The sequence below is a fragment of the Eleginops maclovinus genome, chromosome 5 (genome assembly GCF_036324505.1).
Source record: "Eleginops maclovinus isolate JMC-PN-2008 ecotype Puerto Natales chromosome 5, JC_Emac_rtc_rv5, whole genome shotgun sequence".
NCBI classification, from domain to species: domain Eukaryota; kingdom Metazoa; phylum Chordata; class Actinopteri; order Perciformes; family Eleginopidae; genus Eleginops; species Eleginops maclovinus.
In genome coordinates this window covers 12321898-12342194 of record NC_086353.1, presented here as the reverse complement: position 1 = coordinate 12342194, position 20297 = coordinate 12321898, and the positions used below count along the sequence as shown (strand labels likewise).

Genomic DNA, 20297 nt, shown 5'->3' with positions numbered 1-20297 from the left:
ACACTGAAGATCCCACCATGCTCCTGCACAGCTTGCTTCTAGTCCACTTAACACACAATTGACATGTGTTACTGCAATGACAGCAGAATCAATGTCATCACACTGAATTATCTATTGAAGGCTTTTATTGATTTGAATTTCACCAAATGGAATCTTCATCTACTCCATCCCATATTTAATTACATTTGTACTTGCTGCAGAACAGATTTGCCATCAGAGTGTAACTGCTGCTAGGAAGATGTCGCTGATGTCGGTGCTGCTGTTTATATCACTTCTTAATGCCCCATCTTTAGAAGTCATTTTCTGAGCTTAATGAACGGGTGTGTGAAAACAGTAACTATTGTGAGCCCTAACTCATATTTAATATTCATAAGAAAACAGGACAGCTATTAAGATAAGATAAGAGATATAAGATAGGACATTATTTATTTAAATTGCTGTGCCAGAGTAACAAAGATACAGTAAACACAGCTGCATAATAAGAAAGTAACAATCATAATAATAAAACTGTACACTAACAGTGCAGTAAGAAATATAGATGGTCCAATAATGCATTAAAAAACTGTATAGTGAAGAGCAATATTGCAATGGTGACAAGTGGCTGATACGTAATTTGCAAGTTATTATTGCACATTGTTATTCATATTGCACATTATTTAAGCAGAACGTGTTTGCAATGATCATAATAATTGAGGCCAGAATCTAAAAAAGACGGGACACCCAGGTAGGTAAATAATTTATAAATAATCTGTAGGGAAGGTAATAGCAGGATAAAAAGAGGTATTCAAATTCTATATGACAATGAATGATTTAGAAGACTCTGATCCTAGGTTGGATCCTCTTTACGCACCTTTTGGAGATGAAGGGGCAATGAAGGGGTGGAGAACAACCTGAAGGTTTTTGGTTCGTCTGGACATTTCATTGAGGGGAAGAAAAAAATAAACTTTCTGGGTGTGGCTTGGTCCGAGGAAAGAGAGGGAATGGAAAGTGAAAACAGGGGGATGTGTGTGCTGTGAAGTCAAAACTGGGTGGGTCTACACTGTTTCACATTCCCCAAAAACTCCCGGTGCCGTGCGCGTTAAAATACTTACAGGTAACGTTTATCCTCATTGTTTTTACTTTGTTAAATTGTGGCTTGTGTATCAAACGCTGTAAAACGCTCTTACTTATGATGTGCGTGTTTTGGTCGCTGTGTAGAAAAGTTAACAATATATTTTCCTAAGCGCTTTGAAGAATTTTGCGGATGTGACTGAGCGCAAAACGTTTTTTAAAGAACACACAACTCCAAGCTCTGTAGGTGAATGCAAAGTTGATCAGTCCACAGTGTTTATATAAAGTACGTATAAGTAAGAGGTGTGTTTATTTTGGCTCATATTCTCGCGCTCTTTTCAAAGTTGTTGACTGTAGTACAGGGCCTGTGTGTGTGTGTGTGTGTGTGTGTGTGTGTGTGTGTGTGTGTGTGTGTGTGTGTGTGTGTGTGTGTGTGTGTGTGTGTGTGTGTGTGTGTGTGCGTGTGTGCGTGTGTGTGTGTGGCACCCATTTGGGAATGTCCTCACACCGTCTAAACAAATGCGCCTTTCTTTTCGACGGAAACAGACTAAGGCCGTTAAAGAAGTCGTTAAGCAAACGGATACGTGTTGTTTTGGGCTGTCTTTCTTGACAGGCAACATATGTTATACATAAACAAGAAAAAAGTATTTAAGAAATGTAATAACAAATGTGTAACTAGTGGCTGTGAAGTGTTTGGTAGCAGTTTTGCGTTTTTCAAATATGTGTCCTTCTGGGGCGAGTTTGAGCTTGCATGCAGCGACTCTCTCTTTCCGTTGTTTTTTTTTCTTTAGTAAGTAACACTTTTAATTTGTGACAGCTGTTTGAATGGATGTTTCCTCACAAGCCTTTTGAACATAAGTTTGTGTTTGAAAAATAAATAATGGTGTGCACCCTTTCTCTTTTCCCAGGTTATCAGTTTTCATAAAAGCCACGATGTTGATGCTGGCAGGAATCGTTATTCTGCACATTACCACTATCATCCTGCTGCTGGTGGCCGCCATTGATAATGTAAGTGGATTAGTATTATCTTTTGTTTTCTCATGCATCACACTCAGAGAGATCAGATTAAGAACAGCAGGTTGTGCATGGGCTAATAAATTCCACCCAAATGGCTCTTTCCAGTGGTGGAATGTAACTTGAGTACATTTACTAAAGTACTGCAATTACATATTACACATTCAAGGTACTGTGCTTTACATTTCCATTGTATTTTATGCTACTTTATTATTGGACTCAACTCTATTTTAGAAGGAAATAATGTGTTTTGATTACTCAACTACAATTGTCTGACAGCTGCTTTTCAAATTACTGTTATTTCTGTCCTGTGAAAACCATACACAAACTTTTTTTCAAAAATACAACATTCTACAACCATAAATGCAGCACTAATTCAGCAGTAATATTAATCCAAAGATGGTAAAAATGTACTTTGAAACGAGTGTTTAGTTTTTATACTTTGTGTAAATGTTGCTGATTTTACTTTTAGATTTTGAATGCTGGATTTTTTTACTAGTATAGTATTTCTACACTTTTACATTACCACTTATCAAGGATGGGAATACTTCTACCACCACTGGCTCTTGCATAATTTTCCAAACTCCCTACTACATCATATACATTTATGAAAGCCTAGGGCCGCACATGTGTCATAAAACCACGTGGAAATACCCAGTCAAATGTCAAAATTAATTTTTGGTAATTTTCCACACACAGTGTTGCAAAACCTACAGACAGACTTTCACCAGCTCTTACAGCATCTTAAAAAAACAAACAGGCAACTCATTAAGAGCTCATGGAAGGGGTCACTGAACAGGAAAGTAATTGAAGGACAAAAAAACAAATCTTTGTATTTCTTTACACGTGATGCAACCTCTGTATGTGTCTTCATATTATGATATGTATTTATTCTTACCTTCCTGTGTGTCTTCAGGCCTGGTGGGTCACTAAAACAGTGTCGACTGACTTGTGGGGCAGGTGGGAGCTGGCAAACTCTGCATGGCATTACACCAACCTGAAAGACTACCCAGAGGGTAAAGTTCATATATTGACTTGATCTGAAAAGAGATTCAATGTTTTAAGCTGTACAAACAGAAAGACTGCTGATAAAGAAATGCTGCTGAGAAAATGTGTACTCTTCTACAGTATGTTAATACGTTTTCAGTTACTATTATGTGAATGTTATTGTGCAGAGCAGTTACAGCTGATGTAACATTTAAACTGTGCTTGTGTCTGTGTTGTGAGTCCTTCACTGACTGTGTTTTGTCGTCCCATTGTTGCAGATTATCTCCAGGCGGTGCAGGCCACGACAGTGCTGGCCTGTATTTTTGCCATCCTGGCCTTGTTTGTGTTTGTAGCTCAGCTGTTCACCCTGCCCAAAGGCCAGAGGTTCACCTTCTCTGGCATTTTCCAGCTTATCTCCTGTAAGTAACCCAGAGTGAAAAGTCTAAACTGTGGCTGAAAGAAATGTTTATCAGTTTTTAGCTGAGATTTGTTCATTTCTACAAGGATGTTTGCTAAAGGCTTGACTTGTGTGTTTTTAGACATGTATTTATCCGCAAATGTTAAACGACTGACAGCACAACATATTGAAATTCATTAACTTTCTCTTAGAGGACATTAGGAATAGCAGCATGTTTATATAAAAACAGACATGGATGCAGATACAGATCCAGGTTCAAGAGAATGCAGGTTTTCAGTTTAATCCGAAAACTAAATCAGCTGGTCTGACTTCAGAAGTAGAGTATCTCAGTAGAATCTCAGGCCTTAGTGGCACATGAAGAGCTGCAACTATTAATCGTTGATGCAAAAATATTGATTGTGTAAGATTGCGGTTGAGATTGTACTGTCATCATGTTTAGATTATTTTCTCAAACTTCAGCCTCTGAATCTTAAACGTTAAACTGAGATGGTAACAAAAATAATATTTTTTGAAATGCTGAGATTTGCACAAGTGAGATATTCTCTGGACTTTTTTGTAAATGAACTTGATAATGGCTGCACAAATTATTTATGCATATCTCATAACAAATAAAACTAATCATATTCAGATTGCAGGGACTGGGACAAAGAAATGTTCTCCTTACTGATTATTATTGGTCGGCAACATTAAATTATTTCAAACCGAATAGTGAGAATAAATGATTCATAACACTGATTTATCGATATTACATTAGGATCTCATGCTGTGCTTTTTTGTAGAATTTAACATGCTAAATGAACTACACTAATCTGTATATATAATATAATAAAGTAAAGAGGTTTAATGATGGATTATATTGGACACTGCTGCTAGTATATACAAATAGTTGAAGTGTAAAAGTAATGGTCTTTGAACACGTTTTATAATGACTATCGTAGGGAAATTGGAAATTTGAAACTGTCATGTTTCTCATTTAATTGTAATTGCATTGAAGCCGTCCTTGAGTGTTATTTCATAATAGGAAAAATAATGACTTCTTGATAGCCTGTCTGGGTGTATTTGACAATACTCTCCTTTCTCTCCTGCAGGCTTGTGTATAATGATAGCAGCCTCAATCTACACGGCCAAGTTTCACCCCATCGAGAAAGAAGGAGGGTTCGGACACTCCTACGTCCTGGCCTGGATCTCTTTTGTCCTCACCTTAATCTTATCCATCACCTACCTCATCCTGCGGAAGAAGAGCGAGTAAGAGGGTGGAAGGAAGGGGGTCAGGCCAGGGATCATGTTCCCAGTTTGAGTTTGGGAAATGAAAGAAAAGGATTTGTTTTAAAAATTGGAGGAAAAAAAACGTAAGATCTTTGATCTACATCTGCAGCTAAGAAAATAGGAGGGATGGGGGGTTATGTCTAATTGCTTACAAGAGCCATTTGTTTATATTTTGAATTGTTTTAAATGGAAGTCATGCTTGCAATACATGAAGGGGTGAACTTGACAACATTACTTCACAGATTTCTATTAGATTAAAGAGCAATATTTCAGTCAGTAGAGCAGTGCAACACTATGGTTGGGATTAGATGGTGAAACCTTTAAAAGTGCTAATTTCACAATAGTGTAACCATCAAATAATTCATCAATCAGTTTTCTTTTATAAAGTAATTACATACAGGTTTGGAGAACTTTTGCAGAGAAGATGGATGCCATTCTTATTAAGATAAAAGACTGGAAACAGTTACAATTGATGGTTTTAGGACTGATTTCAACTTGAGTGTTTGTTTGGTAAAGCGCTCATTAAAAACAAGAAGCTAGAGAGCGTTGGAAAGGCTGGTTTGTGGATGGTTTTGACAGTCTTTTGCTAACATACAAAAATAAGAGAGGTATCGAATCGTTTCGTCCAACTTTCTGCAAGAGAGGAAGAGAATTGATTACCAGAGCACAAACAATGTTTTTGCAAAGTCTCTTTTAAGATTTAGTCGTAGAAAGTACCCCTCTTAAATCGCTTCACTAGGCTGCCTGTTAATACTGCACATTTCCAGAGACTGAAAAAAACCTGTATCTGTGAAGGTACGGCAGGTGGGACAAACTACAAGATTCCTGTCCAAAAATCAGGAAAGACGAGCCTTAGTATATAGTACAAGTTTAATCATGTATCATTATTTTACAACTGAAGTATAGTGTATCCTTTGTTATTAAGTGTACATTGTAACCATTATATTTTTGTAACATTTTGTATCAGGTGTTTTTGGTTGATTTCGTGTGTGTAGTTGGCTGCTATCATAAGAAAAGTACATGCAATGTGTACAGGTGAACATAAAGTGAACAAGGGATGGAGGGCAAGGGTGTTTCATTTCACCATAATTCAAAACTATGCAATAGGTTTGTGTTTTTGTAATTACATTGGAATTTAAGCCATATCATTTATTAATAAAACAAATCATAACACAAAGCCTTCATGTTTCATTTTTTAACTGCGCTTAATGCAACAAAGACACTGTTACATAATAAATGTGGACCGATTCAGTAGTCATAACTCGAGAGGACACAAGATTATATTAAAATTAATTCAAACTAACTCCGAAATTAGCATCCTAAATACTTCTTAAAAATGCGATTGGATTTTCACAGACTTAATAAGGTCAAAAGTTTTGCATTGCAATCATTTCTGCAAGTTACAACATTGAGGTTTTGAAAACAACTCTTCTTCAGGCCCTACAACAGACCCAGTCAGAAACAGGAATGTTCCGTTATATAAAGTACCGCTCCCAGAGGAAGTGACTAAAACCTTGACTGCACTAAATGCCTTGGCCAGACGGCGTGATGCGCTCCTGAACCACCAGATGGAGAAGATGGTTCTGCTCAGCACTCAAAAATGGCCTGAGGAGAAAAAACACATAATGAATATGGAAAATTAAGAAGGAGAAGCAATAAAAATGCTTCTCAATCCCCTGTCACATGATGGAACGTTTTGAATGCTCACCATAGCTCAGTCTGAAGAGACTTGAGGGACTCTGTGTCTTTCTCCTGACATGCCATCTGCAAAACAGATTCACCGTTACGCAGAAATAAAACCATAACTGCAAAATCAGATGACCTTGAAAAGTCCCCAGGGTTTTGTCAATGTTTAAGTACATTTTTTAACATTGTATAGAGTCTGTTGTGAATAAACATTAATCTGGACTTTGGATATTTTATAATTGAGTCATATTAAAAAGACACATTAAAGTCTGAACACTGACATTGAAAGCTGCAAATAATAATTTCATTGTCAAAGGAAGACAAACATGAGCAGCCTTATCTCTGTGAGGAAATCCTGTGAACCGTCCAAAGTATGTGAATGATGAAACTCACCACCACGGACTGCAGGAGCAGGAAAACATTCTCAGGCAGGAAGGTCACTGGAGGAGAGGACAAGAGCCACGCTTACACCACTTCAAATACATGGCACTCAATAAAAAGAGTGGTTTAAATCACCGCTTTTTGCTCTAATATCTTGTATGAATAGTGAGGTGCATTTACCTTGGCTGTGAGGGTCGAAAGACTCCCATGCGTACCTCTCTAGGGTCTGGGCGTGTTCTGGTAGCAGCTTCTGAGGTGGAGGCTGGAAAGGAAGACAAATATTGGACCATTAAAGTGATTCTGCACCAGAAAACATTGATGCAACAAATTGCAATTTACTTTGCCCCATTCTTATTTCCACATCTTTAAAAGTCTAATAACTGACAGCATGCACAAATGCATTTTGACGGGAACATCGCTATCGTGAGTATGAACAGATTTAGTCTAAATAACCAACATTGTGATACAATACTAAAACTCTTTCCATTAGTAATGCAATGTTTTTATTTGAGTCTTATATGGGGGTAATTCCTTGATGGTTGTATGACAGTGAAGTATTTGTAGGTGTTCATGTAGCTGTGTTTCTGTGGTTAAAAATACAGGAATCACCACCAATAAAACCCTGTTAATACATAGTTTATCATAGGTGAAGTGAAAAATACTAAAAACATTCTACAATTATTTTCTCCGGCTGTATTTGTATACTTCAGTTACAGTGATGTTGGTAATCTGACCACTTTTTTCAGTAAAGAGTAATCTAACGTGTTACTATTTCCAAACAAGTCATCGGATTAAAGTTACTTATCCAAGTCACTGCGCGTTACTATTTTTGTCATTTTCCTTTGTAAAAAGATATGTTTTTGCTTTCTTCTTGCGTCTCGGGGAGTGACATCTATGCGACAATTAAGTCACGTTTTCAGCATGAGGACAACTCGCGTGTAATACCACGCAGGGACACAAACGTGAACAACAATGGAGGGAGGAGAGAGATGCGCGTTTACTAGCTGGAAATACAGTCACTATTTTGAGTTTGTGTCAGCTAAAGATGATAATATTACGGTTCGTTGTACACGAACTGTGCTGGAGACAAAGTGCTGTCTAGCTTCAAAAACACTACGTCAAATTTGAAGAAACATTTGGAGTCGCAGCGCGGCACAGTCAGACTTACAGAGCAAGTCCCACCAGGTGGAGCGAAGCAGAGAGCTGCGACTAAAGCAGGAGGTCTCCCACCACCCAAACTATAAAAGCTGGACTCCGGTGCAAAACCAGTAAGTGGGGGAGAGTTGAAGAAGTTGGTCGGGTAGTGTGTGGGACTCATTTTGATGTTGTGGCGGCGGGTGGGGGGGTGGGGGGTGTTGTCGGCAGCTGCAGAAAGTAACTAATAAAGTAACTTGTAATATAACTTAGTTACTTTTAAAATCAAGTAATCAGTAAAGTAATTAAGTTACTTTTTAAAGGAGTAATCAGTAGTCAGATTACTTTTTCAAGGTAACTGTGGCAACACTGCTTCAGTTACAGTGGTATTCTTACATAGATGTTTCTTGCAATGTCTTGCCTTTATATTTAAAATCAACATGCTTACCTCAAGCAACATCAGCAGTAGTACTCTGGACACCTCACATTTTGCAACAATGTCCAAAAAAGCCCCTTTTTGTCAAGGAAAGTTAAGATACAGAACAGAAATTAATACAATATCCAGCTTTTTATCATAGTTATTCAAAAGTTCTTATTGCTACATTTTTTTCTGTTTGACATGTCTCCACATGTCTCCATTTAATCTATGTCACTGGAATCCCATAAAGACAACTTTAAGCAGGTAGAGCTTGTAGATAAATGCAGAGCCTCACCAACAGGGGTGCTGATGCCTGGAAGCTGCAGTCCTCTCTCCTGGCACATCAGCTGCATCTCTGTGAACACTGACAGAGCACCATCGTAATCCCCTGCAAAAACACAAGAGACATCAATTAAAATCACATGCTCACGTAAAACACATATAATCTACATATAACTTGACAAACTGAACTCACGGGTGAGAATTTTACAAGTAGCCATTTCTCCCATCGACAGCAGCGCTTCAATTGGCGTCTGTGTCTGCAACTCTGCAGCCCTCTGGTAATGAACTATAGCCTCCCCGGGTCTGTTCATCTCCTGTAGAACCCACAGAGGGGGTGAGGTTAACAGGTCAGATGAACAACAGTATAGAAAGTTAAAATCAAAGAAAGATACTTTATTGTTTTTACAACTCTGATCCGAAGTTTTACCTTGAGTGCGTTGCCAAGTTCTAACTCAGGCTGGCTGCCATCACAGGCTGGTTCATCTCAATGTGCACCTGTAAACCATTCATACCTCAGTATTATCTTACAGTCTCTCTCGCTAAACGTGGAAACAATACAGTAATGTACTTTGTAATTTATACTGCAAACCATTAATCTGTAGTCCACATAAATTGAATACAGTATGTACAACTATACTATATGAATACCACATAATCCTCATAAAATATAAAACAAATTGTATTACTACTGGTCAAAGATTCTCTCTCCACCTCCTTACAGTTCTTTTTTGAGTGTAAATATTTTGTAAATAAAGGAAACAAAATGCACAATAAATAAAAGCTGAGGATAAAATCCAAAACCTTCTATAGATATTCCAATTTTGTGATCATGAATTCTTGCATTAATAAATGTGTAGTGACAAAATGACATCAAAGCAGCATTACTTCATGCATTTTTAAGAAAACATGGGAATCACAATGCACCTTGATGGCAAAACTGTAGCAGTTGAGTGCAGCCTGAAGATGCTCGTCGAAGCCCGGGGCCTGCAGCGCCCTGTTCTCCTTCTCAGACGTGAGGAAAAGGCGGGCAGCATCGGTTAAGGCCAGCGCCTCTCCCGGAGCGTTAAAGAGAGTCTGCTCACACCTGCAGTCAAGACATTCAGGATGGGTAACAACAACAGATGAACATTACACCCATATGTGATTGTTGTATATCTTATCCAAAAGCCATACACTTTAGAAGTATACTCTTCTGGGTAAGCTTTACAGGAAATGTTGAAATTGGCTTGAGGGATTTGCTCCTCTGTAGCCACGGGAAAGATAATGTTAGCCGCTGTTGGGTGACACAATCTAGATTACAGTCAACACTGTTGGGTTTGGTCGATGTCAGAGCGTGTCTAGGGAAGTAGAGCTATTCAACCACAAACTCAGAAAACCAATGTTTTATGGGCTTTGCTTTATTGCAAGAGGGCAAACACTGAAAAGGGCATTTTCCAAATTGTTGCCCTTGTAAAGTAGGAACCAGGCCATTGTGTGCAATACACAATGAACACGTACTTTGGGCTATAGAGTGTCTCTCATATTATGTTAGACACTGAGGTGGTTCAGGTCAGTACAGCAAAATGTATGAGTTTAAACTCACCGAGCCATGGCCAGGTTACAGAAAGCCGCATACTGAAGGCAGTCCTGCTGCTTCAGCTCCTTTGCTAACTGACCTGTGAGCACAAGTGAAAACAGGAAAAAGCAAATTGTGAAGAAACTGGCGGTAAACATTATAGATGACATGAAGGAGAATAAGGAGAAAAGCTGTTGTCATGTCGTGCTGAACGCATACTGTAATGTTGACTAGAGTGTAAAGGTAGCGTGAGGTTGTTCATAGAAACTGTCACTTACCAAACTGCTCACTCGCCTCCGCTACATTGGGTTTCCGGAGAAAACGTCTGCGACAAGAAAACAAAAGCCTTTCAATTTTCTAAAATATGACACTAAGCAAACTCTACTAATACATTTAATCTAATATATAAGGTGCTTAACATTTGAATGAATGAGGCTTCGCTAGTAGGGTTAGCTAGCCCGGATTTTAGCTATTAGCTGTCGAAAAACGCCATAACTCATCATCACTATTACTCATGAACCAAGCACTTAAGACCTACTGACATGATATAAGCATTATAATACAACTACAATCATGCACACAAATGTGGGTTAAATAGAGTCATCTGATGTTAGCCTAACCTAGCTTGTTAGCGTAGCTGTTTAATATGCAGCATTATTGTCACGTAGCGTTACGCTTTTCCTGATATTCGGTCGTCTATCCATTTGAAATTATGTAACTCAACGCCTTACTTCTTTAGTTTATTCGACACAGCACGGTATCTCGCCAGAAAATCCCCCTCTGCAGCCATGATTAACGCAGAAAAACACAACAAACCGAACCAGGAAGTGCAGCTGAATGGAGCGTTGCCATTGGCTCGTAGTATCGACACCTCACAATTTCATTGGTCACCATAGCCCATATCAAAGAATGAAATGTCAAAATTGTAATCAGAACACTTTATTATAGCCTCAGGTTACAGATAAAATGCAATATACTACTTGGGGTCAAATACATACAAATCCTGTTTAAAAATAAAATCACATGGATAAAAAAGGAAATAACTTGACTTAACCTAACACACTAAACCTTATGTTAAATAAGCCCCAAAATGATTGAAGTCATTAATCTTGCAATCACATTCATAAATTAGACTTCTGAACACACATGGCTTGTAGATTCCTCCTCCTTCAGCCATAAAACATGTAAATAAGAAGAAACGTTGCAAGAATCAGACTCTGTAGTACAAGTGTGCAGTACAGAGCTGAAAAATGTATGCTATTTTATCATTTTGCTCCGCTGCATTTGAGAGAGGAACTCATTGAAACATGACAATTGAATTTAAAACATATGCATTCACTCTAGCCCTGATGGTCAAAACATTGCAACAATTCACATGTTTATGTATGATTCAAAAATTCTCATAGACAGCATCAAACGTGCCTTCATTCTGGTCTTGTGGGGTTTGTGGCATCTGTGGAGGAAGTACATGACATGTGACCAACTACAACAAAATCTTGTTTTTTCTCTGATAACAGCAAAAGAGACAAAGCATCTGAAGTCCAAACTAACCTTTTCTTGCGGCTCCTTTTTGTTGGGTTTAGCTTTTTTTTGGTTTGGCTCTTTCTTAGCAGCTGAGTGGTCCAGCACATCATAAATGGACCTGGGCCGAGTCTCGAGACTCTGGGAGAATTTATCAATTTTCAACAAATCAGAAAAATTAACATGAATGCATTGAAGATAGTGGACAGAATAGTATTGTGGTATAGTTGAATTCAAGTGAAAAGTGTCTATCTATATTCTGATGAAGAACAAGGTGCTTACTGCATAGAAAGACGTAGAAGGAGCTGTTATTGCATTGATGTTTTGTTCCTCCATCTCTCTCTCTTGCCTTTCTTCACTGTCCTGCTTTCGGTTGCCACATTCAGTGATGCAATCTTTCTACAGAAAGGTTATTTTAGACATCAAGAGAAGAATTAATAACAAAACTGGACAACATGCAAATTAGACTAAAGCGCATGATTAATTTGTTCATTTGACTAGACTTAATGAAATGCTTAAATCTAATAATTTGCACATAATAATCTGGCTTTATACTATAGGGACCTGCTTTTAGACTGGAGCTATGAAAACACCAGTCACAAGATGAGGTAACAATGAGTGTGACTTTGAGTAAGAGTAAGTTGTTCCTGTCCTGCAGTCTAAGGATGATTTTGTTGGCCATTAAAACCATAAAAAACGATGAAAAAAAGGTAGTGTTGAAAAAGGACTCAACATCATCCTAAACTTTAGAAATTAATCTACTAAACTCCCTGTCACAAACAGCGATATTCTCACATTGCAACACGTTGTTTCTTACCACATGTCCTCTGAAGACATACACTGACCCGACCACACTGAAAACCAGCAGCACACCCGTGAAGACGGTGACCGCAATGATTGTTTCGTTATCTAAAAGGACCTGCTGCCTGAAGCCCTCATCTGCAAAACACCATTTAACAGTTAATGTCAGTATGTGCGGCAAGGTTTTATAATTGGCAGATTTGGGCTTTTTTTATGTAAACTGAAAACTTTCATTCAGCATCTGTACTAGTCCACTAATGGCTTTACATTACTTAATTGTGCAGTACTTTCCAACCTGGAGGGTCACAAAATAAATCAGAGGTCACAAAATCATTAAAGAATAACAAAAGACATTTGTTGTCACACAAAACAAAATATGTTGAAAAAGATATATTGAGTTTTTCTTGTAAAATATACTAAAAATGCAGCTTTTGTGGGGCTCTAAATCTCCTTCAAATCAAACGATCAGTTAGTAGTACGACATAAAAACAAATGTTGACTCAATGGGAAAAAAGCAAATCCTACAAAATGACATTTGTAGGAGGTTAGCTTTAGCAAACATTGTGTCAAATATGTTCTCTAGCGAGTTATGACTAGCCAAGACAAACTTTGATTATGCCTTATTTTGTTTACACTGGCATGCATCCATCTGCTAAAGACTGCACTTCCTGCCCCATTACTACATCACCTTTTCCTCACTACAAATGTCTCCTCATTTAATCTAAATGACTATTTTCATGCCTCTGCTCAGTCTTGAAATTGATATTAATTTTGAATCCTATGTTATTCTAGTGCTTTGAAACCAAAAATGAAGAGGAGCAAACTTATGCCACATCCAGTGGGTATTAAATCCTAACTCATTTAAAATGATCAATTTCATTTTCATTCACATTTTCTTCTTTTTGTACTCACTTCTCACACGAAGAAACCAATACACTTTGGCTGTTTTATATTTACAGCTGTATTCTCCTGAAATGCTCAGGTTTTTCAGGTTCAATGTTTGCTTGAAAATGTGTGCCATGTGAGTCTCTTGGATGTCAATCTTATATATCTCATTTTGGAGAGAATCGGAGCAGGTCAAGGTGTCACGGCTTTGGTTCACTGGAATCTTCAACTGATAGACAATATCGAGATTTTCGCCTCTTAATCCCACGAAAACTTGATTCTGAAGGCTGAGTTCTGTCAGGGGACATGCCATAAAGGACATAGAGGAAATGATGAGTCGTTTAATCAAGTAGTGGTTGAACAAAAAATCAATTATTAAACAAAAGCATAAAACAGGCTTTGGTTTCAGCTTCATAAATGTGAGGATTTTCAGTTCATCTCTCTTTTGAGTCATTAGAGAAATCGAAGACGAAGTCTTTTGGTGTTCTGGCCGGACAAAATCTAGTAATCTGATCACTTCACCTGGTTTTTTTTTTTACAAACAATGACACATTTATAGATGAAACAATAGGAAAAAAAAGATTGATAATAAGAATAATAATTAGTTTGTACTTGATTTGAAGTTGACACATATCTTAACTTCTTTGGCAGCAACAACCAAATAGTTACGTAAGTCATTTACAAAGGTTTATTTCTTTCAGAAAAACAGTTTGTATGGCTTACCTGGTGCGTCCATTCCTCTGCATGCAGAAAGGAAGAAACAGACAAATATCCAGGTTGACATGAAAGAAAGATGCCAAACTTGTTGAGCTCCCATGATCTGATCTTTGGGTTTTTGCGTAGATGTTTATGGTCTTCTTTGTTGAGGTTGTTCCACAAATCTATTGAATGTTTCAGTTTGTCTTGGTTCATAAACTGCAGCATTGGGTTTCCTGTTTCTGGCAAAATCACTTCCTTAATTTTTCTGTTTTTCTGTGATCATTGCGGACACACCAAAGTCCTAACGAGAGGGCATTGACAACTGAGACATGTAACATTAAAGCTTGAAATCAATGCACAGCATAATGTTACTTCCACATAATAATACAATATAATATTATTACTTGCTTTGCATTGTGTTAAAAGGGAATAGTTCCTGTTGCATTTCTTCTGTGACTTCAGCTCCTGGAAAAGTGAAGTGCAATGTTGGCCTTCCCCCACAGTGAGACAGTGTTGGAGAAATAAATGTGAGCACAAACCACATTGTCATGTGGCAAGTAAAAGATAGAAGAAGCAAAAAAGACTCTAGCAGGGAGTGAAAAAATAGTTCTGTATGTGTGTGTGTGTGTGTGTGTGTGTGTGTGTGTGTGTGTGTGTGTGTGTGTGTGTGTGTGTGTGTGTGTGTGTGTGTGTGTGTGTGTGTGTGTGTGTGTGTGTGTGTGTGTGTGTGTGTGTGTGTGTGTGTGTGTGTGTGTGTGTGTGTGTGTGTGTGTGTGTGTGTTAGGAATTCAGCTGAAGGTGACAAACTGCCTGTTGTTAATGTGAACCATGTGGCTGATGGTGGGGACTTCTTCACAGCAGTAACTCTCTGACGCTGCCAGGAGAGGCATGCAGATGTGGAACTGCAGTGGTAATGTTTATATTTTAACTCTGCTTGTTTGTCTGTATTTCTCACCCCCACTACTCACTTTATGCCTCCTTCTTTCTTCACTCTTAACTAGATTTTATTACCATTTTCTTTCTTGGCTGCATTAGTGGCCAACTCTGACCTCACCCTAGCCGCAGCATGAAAACAGACACAGAGAGCTGGAATAACATCTGGATGCCAGTCAATAGAGAATCATTTGTTCCATTTCATATCCCGTCTCCTGCATGCCTATCTCCTGTCTTTCTTAAGGTTTTTAAAAGATCCCTTTAGCAAAAAAAACAAACATCTTTGCACCTGCAGATTTTAAGATAATACATATTTGTATATCAAAACTAAGTGTTTCATTGGGGAAAATGATTGTAGATTAAATGTGTGATATCCCCTGATGTCTACATGGTGGAAAATAAATAGGAACTTAACCTTACTATACAATCTGCAGTTTTGAGAAGCCAGGTTTTTAAATTTCTGATACTATATACTTGGCTCTACCCCAATTCAGAGGGAAAACTTTGACTTTACTCAAAGTTTGTTTTGCAACAGTAGTTTCTTATGTGGTGAAACTGCTCCATATTATATGGTATTTAAAAGAAACGCCACCTTGCTATAATTTCAAAAGTTTTGCTTCGTCCAAACAATAGTTTACAACTTAAAAGTAGTTTTAAAGTAGGTTTTCTTGTAATATAATATTTTTATAATGTGAAACAGCTGCCTTTTACTTATAAGGGATATAAGGGATCTGAATTCTTCTTACAGTAACAACCTCTTCTCAGATTGTATACGCTGTATATTATATTTCCATAATTATCAATGATTTAAGCAGTATATTATTGCTGGACCTGGTGGAAATGGAGCTGGATGGTAGGAAGCAGGGAATAGATGAAAAATATCTATAACTCAAATTTGAGGAGAAACTGGATCCTGCAGCAGAGTGAAATCACAGCTTGGACACATATACCTGTCGGTTCCACAGAGGGGTGAGGAGAAAAGAGAAAACAAGGAAAATTATGAGATTTATATGAAGAGACTGAAGAGGAAGTGCCACACACCTGGCAGCAGTTGGTGGCAAAGTTATAGAGAGTAGGAGTTGTGCATGTGTGGCAGTTTAAAGATAAGACAGCTCTCCACAAATAAGGAGAATTTAAACCTGTGCGTTGGACCTGCCACACTCTACTTATTATAACACAGCTGGGAGGCGAAGGGGGAAAGAGCCAGGGTGAAAATAAGAGAGAGAGAAAGACAGAGGAAGAAATAAGAAGAAAAGACCGGAGCAGTGTCAAGAGTGGAGAGGCAACAGAAACATATGGTATTCAAACTACTTTGGAAGGACTTCCTGCTGAGAGTTGAAGCATCATCATCATTTCAAAGTCGTGAGTATCGGCTCATTTGCTCTATTTTTACATCTTGTGATGCTTGTACAAGTGAACTCTTGGTTTGTAAAGTTAAGATTTCTCAGAACGAAACAATCATCATAGAGAAGGGACACTGTTATCCGCTTGATTTTCAGTGATGTTGATGTGTTTGTCCGGATGTAAAAATGGAGATTATAGCCTGGTTCATTTTCCCAGCGCCTTTTGTCGGTCTCCAAATTCATATCCTCTGAATCATTTATAATACCTCAACAATGAGTCACCAGCTTATTATTGTCCAGTGTGATTCAAAGACTAGGTCACATGGATGCAATCGTGCTTTTCCTTTTTTTCAAATCTTTTCTGGGTCGCATGATTTCCCCTCCTCTCTTGTTTTTCCTCTCACACACCTGGAGTCATTGATTAGAGCTAAAAAAGACTCTCTTTGTTTTGGCAGATCAGACTGTGTTCATCCTTTTCTCGTAACAGACGCACAGGACTCACTGTCACAGGATTAAAAGGTCTTCAGTTAAAGTAAGTGCAATTTTTGGAGGGATTTCTTTGTTATTCATTGAAAGCACAGGTATTTGTTATTGACGGATTTGAATGTTTAAATAAATAAAAACATCTAACTGTGCAAGTGGAGGAAGGAGTATCAAATCTCGTAAACGCGAAGAATACCCAGTGTAAAATAAGCTATAAAAGTAGTCTATAGAAGTAAACAAAAACTATTGATCATGAAAACTTGCTAGTTTATTGCCAGGTACATTTACACAAACAAGGACTTTAAGTTGTAAAAGTAACTAAAAAATAACAAGCTATTTGGCATCAAAAAAGAAAATGCTAAAACGTTATTTACACCAAATTTAAATATAAATGCATATATTTATATTATAATGCATATCATGTATGTATGCATAACAGTGTTAATTGGATTAGCTGCAAAAAGAAGGAGACAATCTGCCTTTAACCATCAAACGCATCACATTTCATTAGCTGACCATATTTATTTCACATTTTATATACAATCTGGAACTAAAGAGCAACTAAAGTTGTCAGATAAAAGTAGCTGTAGGACAAGTAGCCTGTCGGTGTTTCATCACTTCTTTCATTTATTACTGAGTGTGTTTAGAAGAAAAGAAAGAAAGTGCAAGAAACCTGTCAAGAAGTTTCTTGCACTTTCTGTTCATTTTCAACAGATAACCTGTGCTGATTGTTTTTCTCTCTTTTTCTTTTTAAAGGGGGAAGTATCTCATCATGGCCCCTCCCTCTCTGTTGATGCTGCTCATGGTGGTTGCTGTGGTAACTGGGGCCCGTGCAGCCAGCGAGGATAATGAACTGGATTATGGGTACTGGAACTACAGAGAGGGCGGTAAATCACGAGCCTCATTTGATTGCCTCACGTTGTAGGGACACAAGGCCTGTTGAATAATTGAAGTTGTGAATAATGATCATTGTTGGGTATTTGGACCTTAAAATGAGTTTTCAGTACATGTGCCTATAATACTCTTTTTTCAGTCAGGATGTTTTGACTGTAAATTGAAGCGTGATGATGGTGTGGTGTTTTGGTTCCAGCCGACAGTGTGAATGTGGCCTCAGTCCGCAGTGTGACCAGAGTTTTGGACGCATGGGGAAAACGCATCTTCCGTGAGATCAAGACTCTGCTGCACTCTCAGCCCAACACACTGCTGCCAGACTACTCCAGGTAACTCCAGGTCACACAATATGACACTTCCGGCCTCTTGGGGCCTCTAAATGAAAACATAAAGCAAAGTAGTTAGTGCTTTTGTGAAGGAGTGGAAGGAGAGTGGGATCATGGAAATCTTCTCCCTCATTACTGGCATTGTAGGTTATTTCCACTTCATTGTATATTCTTCAGGGAACATTCAGGACCCGGTGATTTAAAGCGGTGAAAACAGTGAATAAATCTGGTTCACAAGCTAGCTGTTAATGTTTGCCCAGCGGGTTTATCTGATCACAAAAGATCAAGCATTCACTTATTTAATTCCTTAATTTCGGTTAAAATACAAAGTCAAAGGAGACTGAGATCCAGAAAGTAGAGGTGTGGTGTGGTTCGAGAGACTAGCATAGCATTGGCTGCTCATTTGTTTGATTTTGAGATATCTGATTTATGCAAATAAGGAGCATCCAAAACGTCTGGCTGCCCCTGGAAACTTCAAATTAACTTTACGATAATTGTTAACTAAAGGAAAAGTAATGACAAACTTAGGAATTGCCTCAAATGTTTTCAGAAACACACTTCACTGAGCTTTTTATGGAATGTAAAAAGTTAAATGTCAAACCAAGTCGCCATGTAGAGTCAGTCGTCCAATCAGGTGACTGGTGCCAAGTGTCAGGGTCATCAAGCGTCCTATGAGGGAAAGTAGCTTGACTCCTTGAGTTCAAAAACGGCCTTCGAAGGCATCGCCTACCATTAGCTATAACATCAGCACACTTCTCTGTACAATGCTCTCTCATTCATGTGTTTTGGAAGAATGGCATTATGGGATGAGAGGCCTTAACGAAGGGACTGTGAATTTGGATGGATAGACTACATAAACTCTATACTCTTGCTGGTTCCTCCAAAGCTGCACAACTTTAAACCCTAGAGAGTGATACTTGAAGAAAATAATTAGTCTGTAATGTATTGTAATGCTTTGATAATCCTCCTAATAAATGATAATCTTCCACCCTGTCACGACACACTAGTATTAAGATATTGGAGTATATCATATTACCTTCCCTGTTCATCCTGCAGGGTGCGCCCTCTGTCCGAGTCCGTCAACGACCTGTTCAGAGAAGTCTCCCTGCTGCGCAAGCGCATCACGGAGCTCTCCAATCGCCTAGCAACCCTGGAACCGTTCCTCCGTCGCCACGGCTACCGAGAGGTGGGGGACGAGAGGACGCGAGGCGACCGGGCGCATGCACCTCAGATCCTTAGAGGAGAGGTCGCGAGCCTGGCCCAGTACACCGGGAGGACCCCACCGAGAGGGAGTCGGGTGGTGAGGAGGAGACGGGTGAGAGTGAAGAACGGGGGATTGAAGCTGATTCAAAGAGAGATAGACACACTGACACACTGAGAACTCCTGCATACAGGGGCGCCGCCAGAAATCTTGGGCCCCATGAAAGATTTCAATTTAGGCCCCCCCCCCCAAAAAACCCAAATAATAAAAAAATCCACAACTGTCTGAATTACACTGAATAGACTGTTGCCTTAAAATGAAAATGCCATGATATATGGAACATATCTATATATTTTAACAGATCAAATGATTTATTTCATTTCAAAAACTTAAACAAGACAATACTATTAAAATAATATTGATAGCCCTCAAAGGGCCCCTGTCAGTGCTGGGCCCTTAGAATCGTCCTAACCTTCCCCCCCCCTGGCGGCACCCATGCCTGCATATATTATATAATATACGTAGATCATTTTTTATATAAAATACATATGCCGTAAATGTAACATAATACTGCTTGTCCTATAAAATCATTATTATTCTGGTTTGGATATGTCAACAAATAACGTTATAATTATTGACACACTGACAGAGAGAACTCCTGCATATGTTATACAAATATATATTATTTTATATAAAATACTTATATCTATATCACATTGACATTACATAACCTATACACTGAGTGTCCTATGAGATCATGATTATGCTTGTTTGTATTAGTCAATAAATAACTTTTTTTTAATATAGTTGTCACTCTATTATTGCCCAGCTCTGAATGTCAGATTGAGAGTCAGATTTGACCTCCAAAGAAACGTATGAATTTATGTTTACACATGTAAAGATAACACTCTTGTGAAGGGCTGTGGAAGAAAAAAATCGTTCATCATGGTCAATACATTTTGTGGTAATGGTAATTTACATTTAGGAAAACAATTTTAAATACTGTTTTACTGTCCAGTTTGT

General features: G+C 38.3%; 3 protein-coding genes across 5 annotated transcripts; 2 read left to right on the top strand and 1 right to left on the bottom strand.

The window, feature by feature from the left end:
* Positions 1-955: 955 nt before the first annotated feature.
* On the top strand, positions 956-5912 carry emp1 (epithelial membrane protein 1). The gene is made up of 5 exons (XM_063883363.1): positions 956-1093; positions 1959-2058; positions 2981-3080; positions 3330-3470; positions 4558-5912. The coding sequence occupies exons 2-5, from the start codon at positions 1984-1986 to the stop codon at positions 4716-4718; spliced, it is 477 nt and encodes a 158-aa protein (XP_063739433.1). The 5' UTR covers positions 956-1093; positions 1959-1983; the 3' UTR covers positions 4719-5912.
* Positions 5587-14597, bottom strand: f8a (coagulation factor VIII associated). Its single transcript, XM_063883362.1, is given in 19 exon segments — positions 5587-6340; positions 6444-6499; positions 6815-6861; positions 6983-7064; positions 8385-8449; positions 8650-8742; positions 8830-8950; positions 9064-9089; positions 9092-9131; positions 9561-9720; positions 10219-10291; positions 10470-10516; positions 10923-11644; positions 11743-11853; positions 11995-12111; positions 12530-12651; positions 13426-13692; positions 14122-14398; positions 14502-14597. Coding segments are annotated over 13 exon segments (951 nt in total). The 5' UTR covers positions 10982-11644; positions 11743-11853; positions 11995-12111; positions 12530-12651; positions 13426-13692; positions 14122-14398; positions 14502-14597; the 3' UTR covers positions 5587-6258.
* A 314-nt stretch (positions 14598-14911) lies between these two features.
* Positions 14912-20076, top strand: si:ch211-243a20.3 (uncharacterized protein LOC100151507 homolog). Of its 3 annotated transcripts, none has more exons than XM_063883008.1 (5): positions 14912-15007; positions 16829-16905; positions 17613-17743; positions 17947-18076; positions 19130-20076. In XM_063883008.1, the coding sequence occupies exons 3-5, from the start codon at positions 17629-17631 to the stop codon at positions 19449-19451; spliced, it is 567 nt and encodes a 188-aa protein (XP_063739078.1). In that variant the 5' UTR covers positions 14912-15007; positions 16829-16905; positions 17613-17628; the 3' UTR covers positions 19452-20076. The 3 variants fall into 3 exon arrangements, with proteins under 3 accessions (XP_063739078.1, XP_063739079.1, XP_063739077.1); XM_063883009.1 differs by lacking the exon at positions 14912-15007 and adding an exon at positions 15664-16392 and having other exon boundaries at positions 16834-16905; XM_063883007.1 differs by lacking the exon at positions 14912-15007 and adding an exon at positions 15671-16392.
* The last annotated feature ends 221 nt before the right edge of the window (positions 20077-20297 follow it).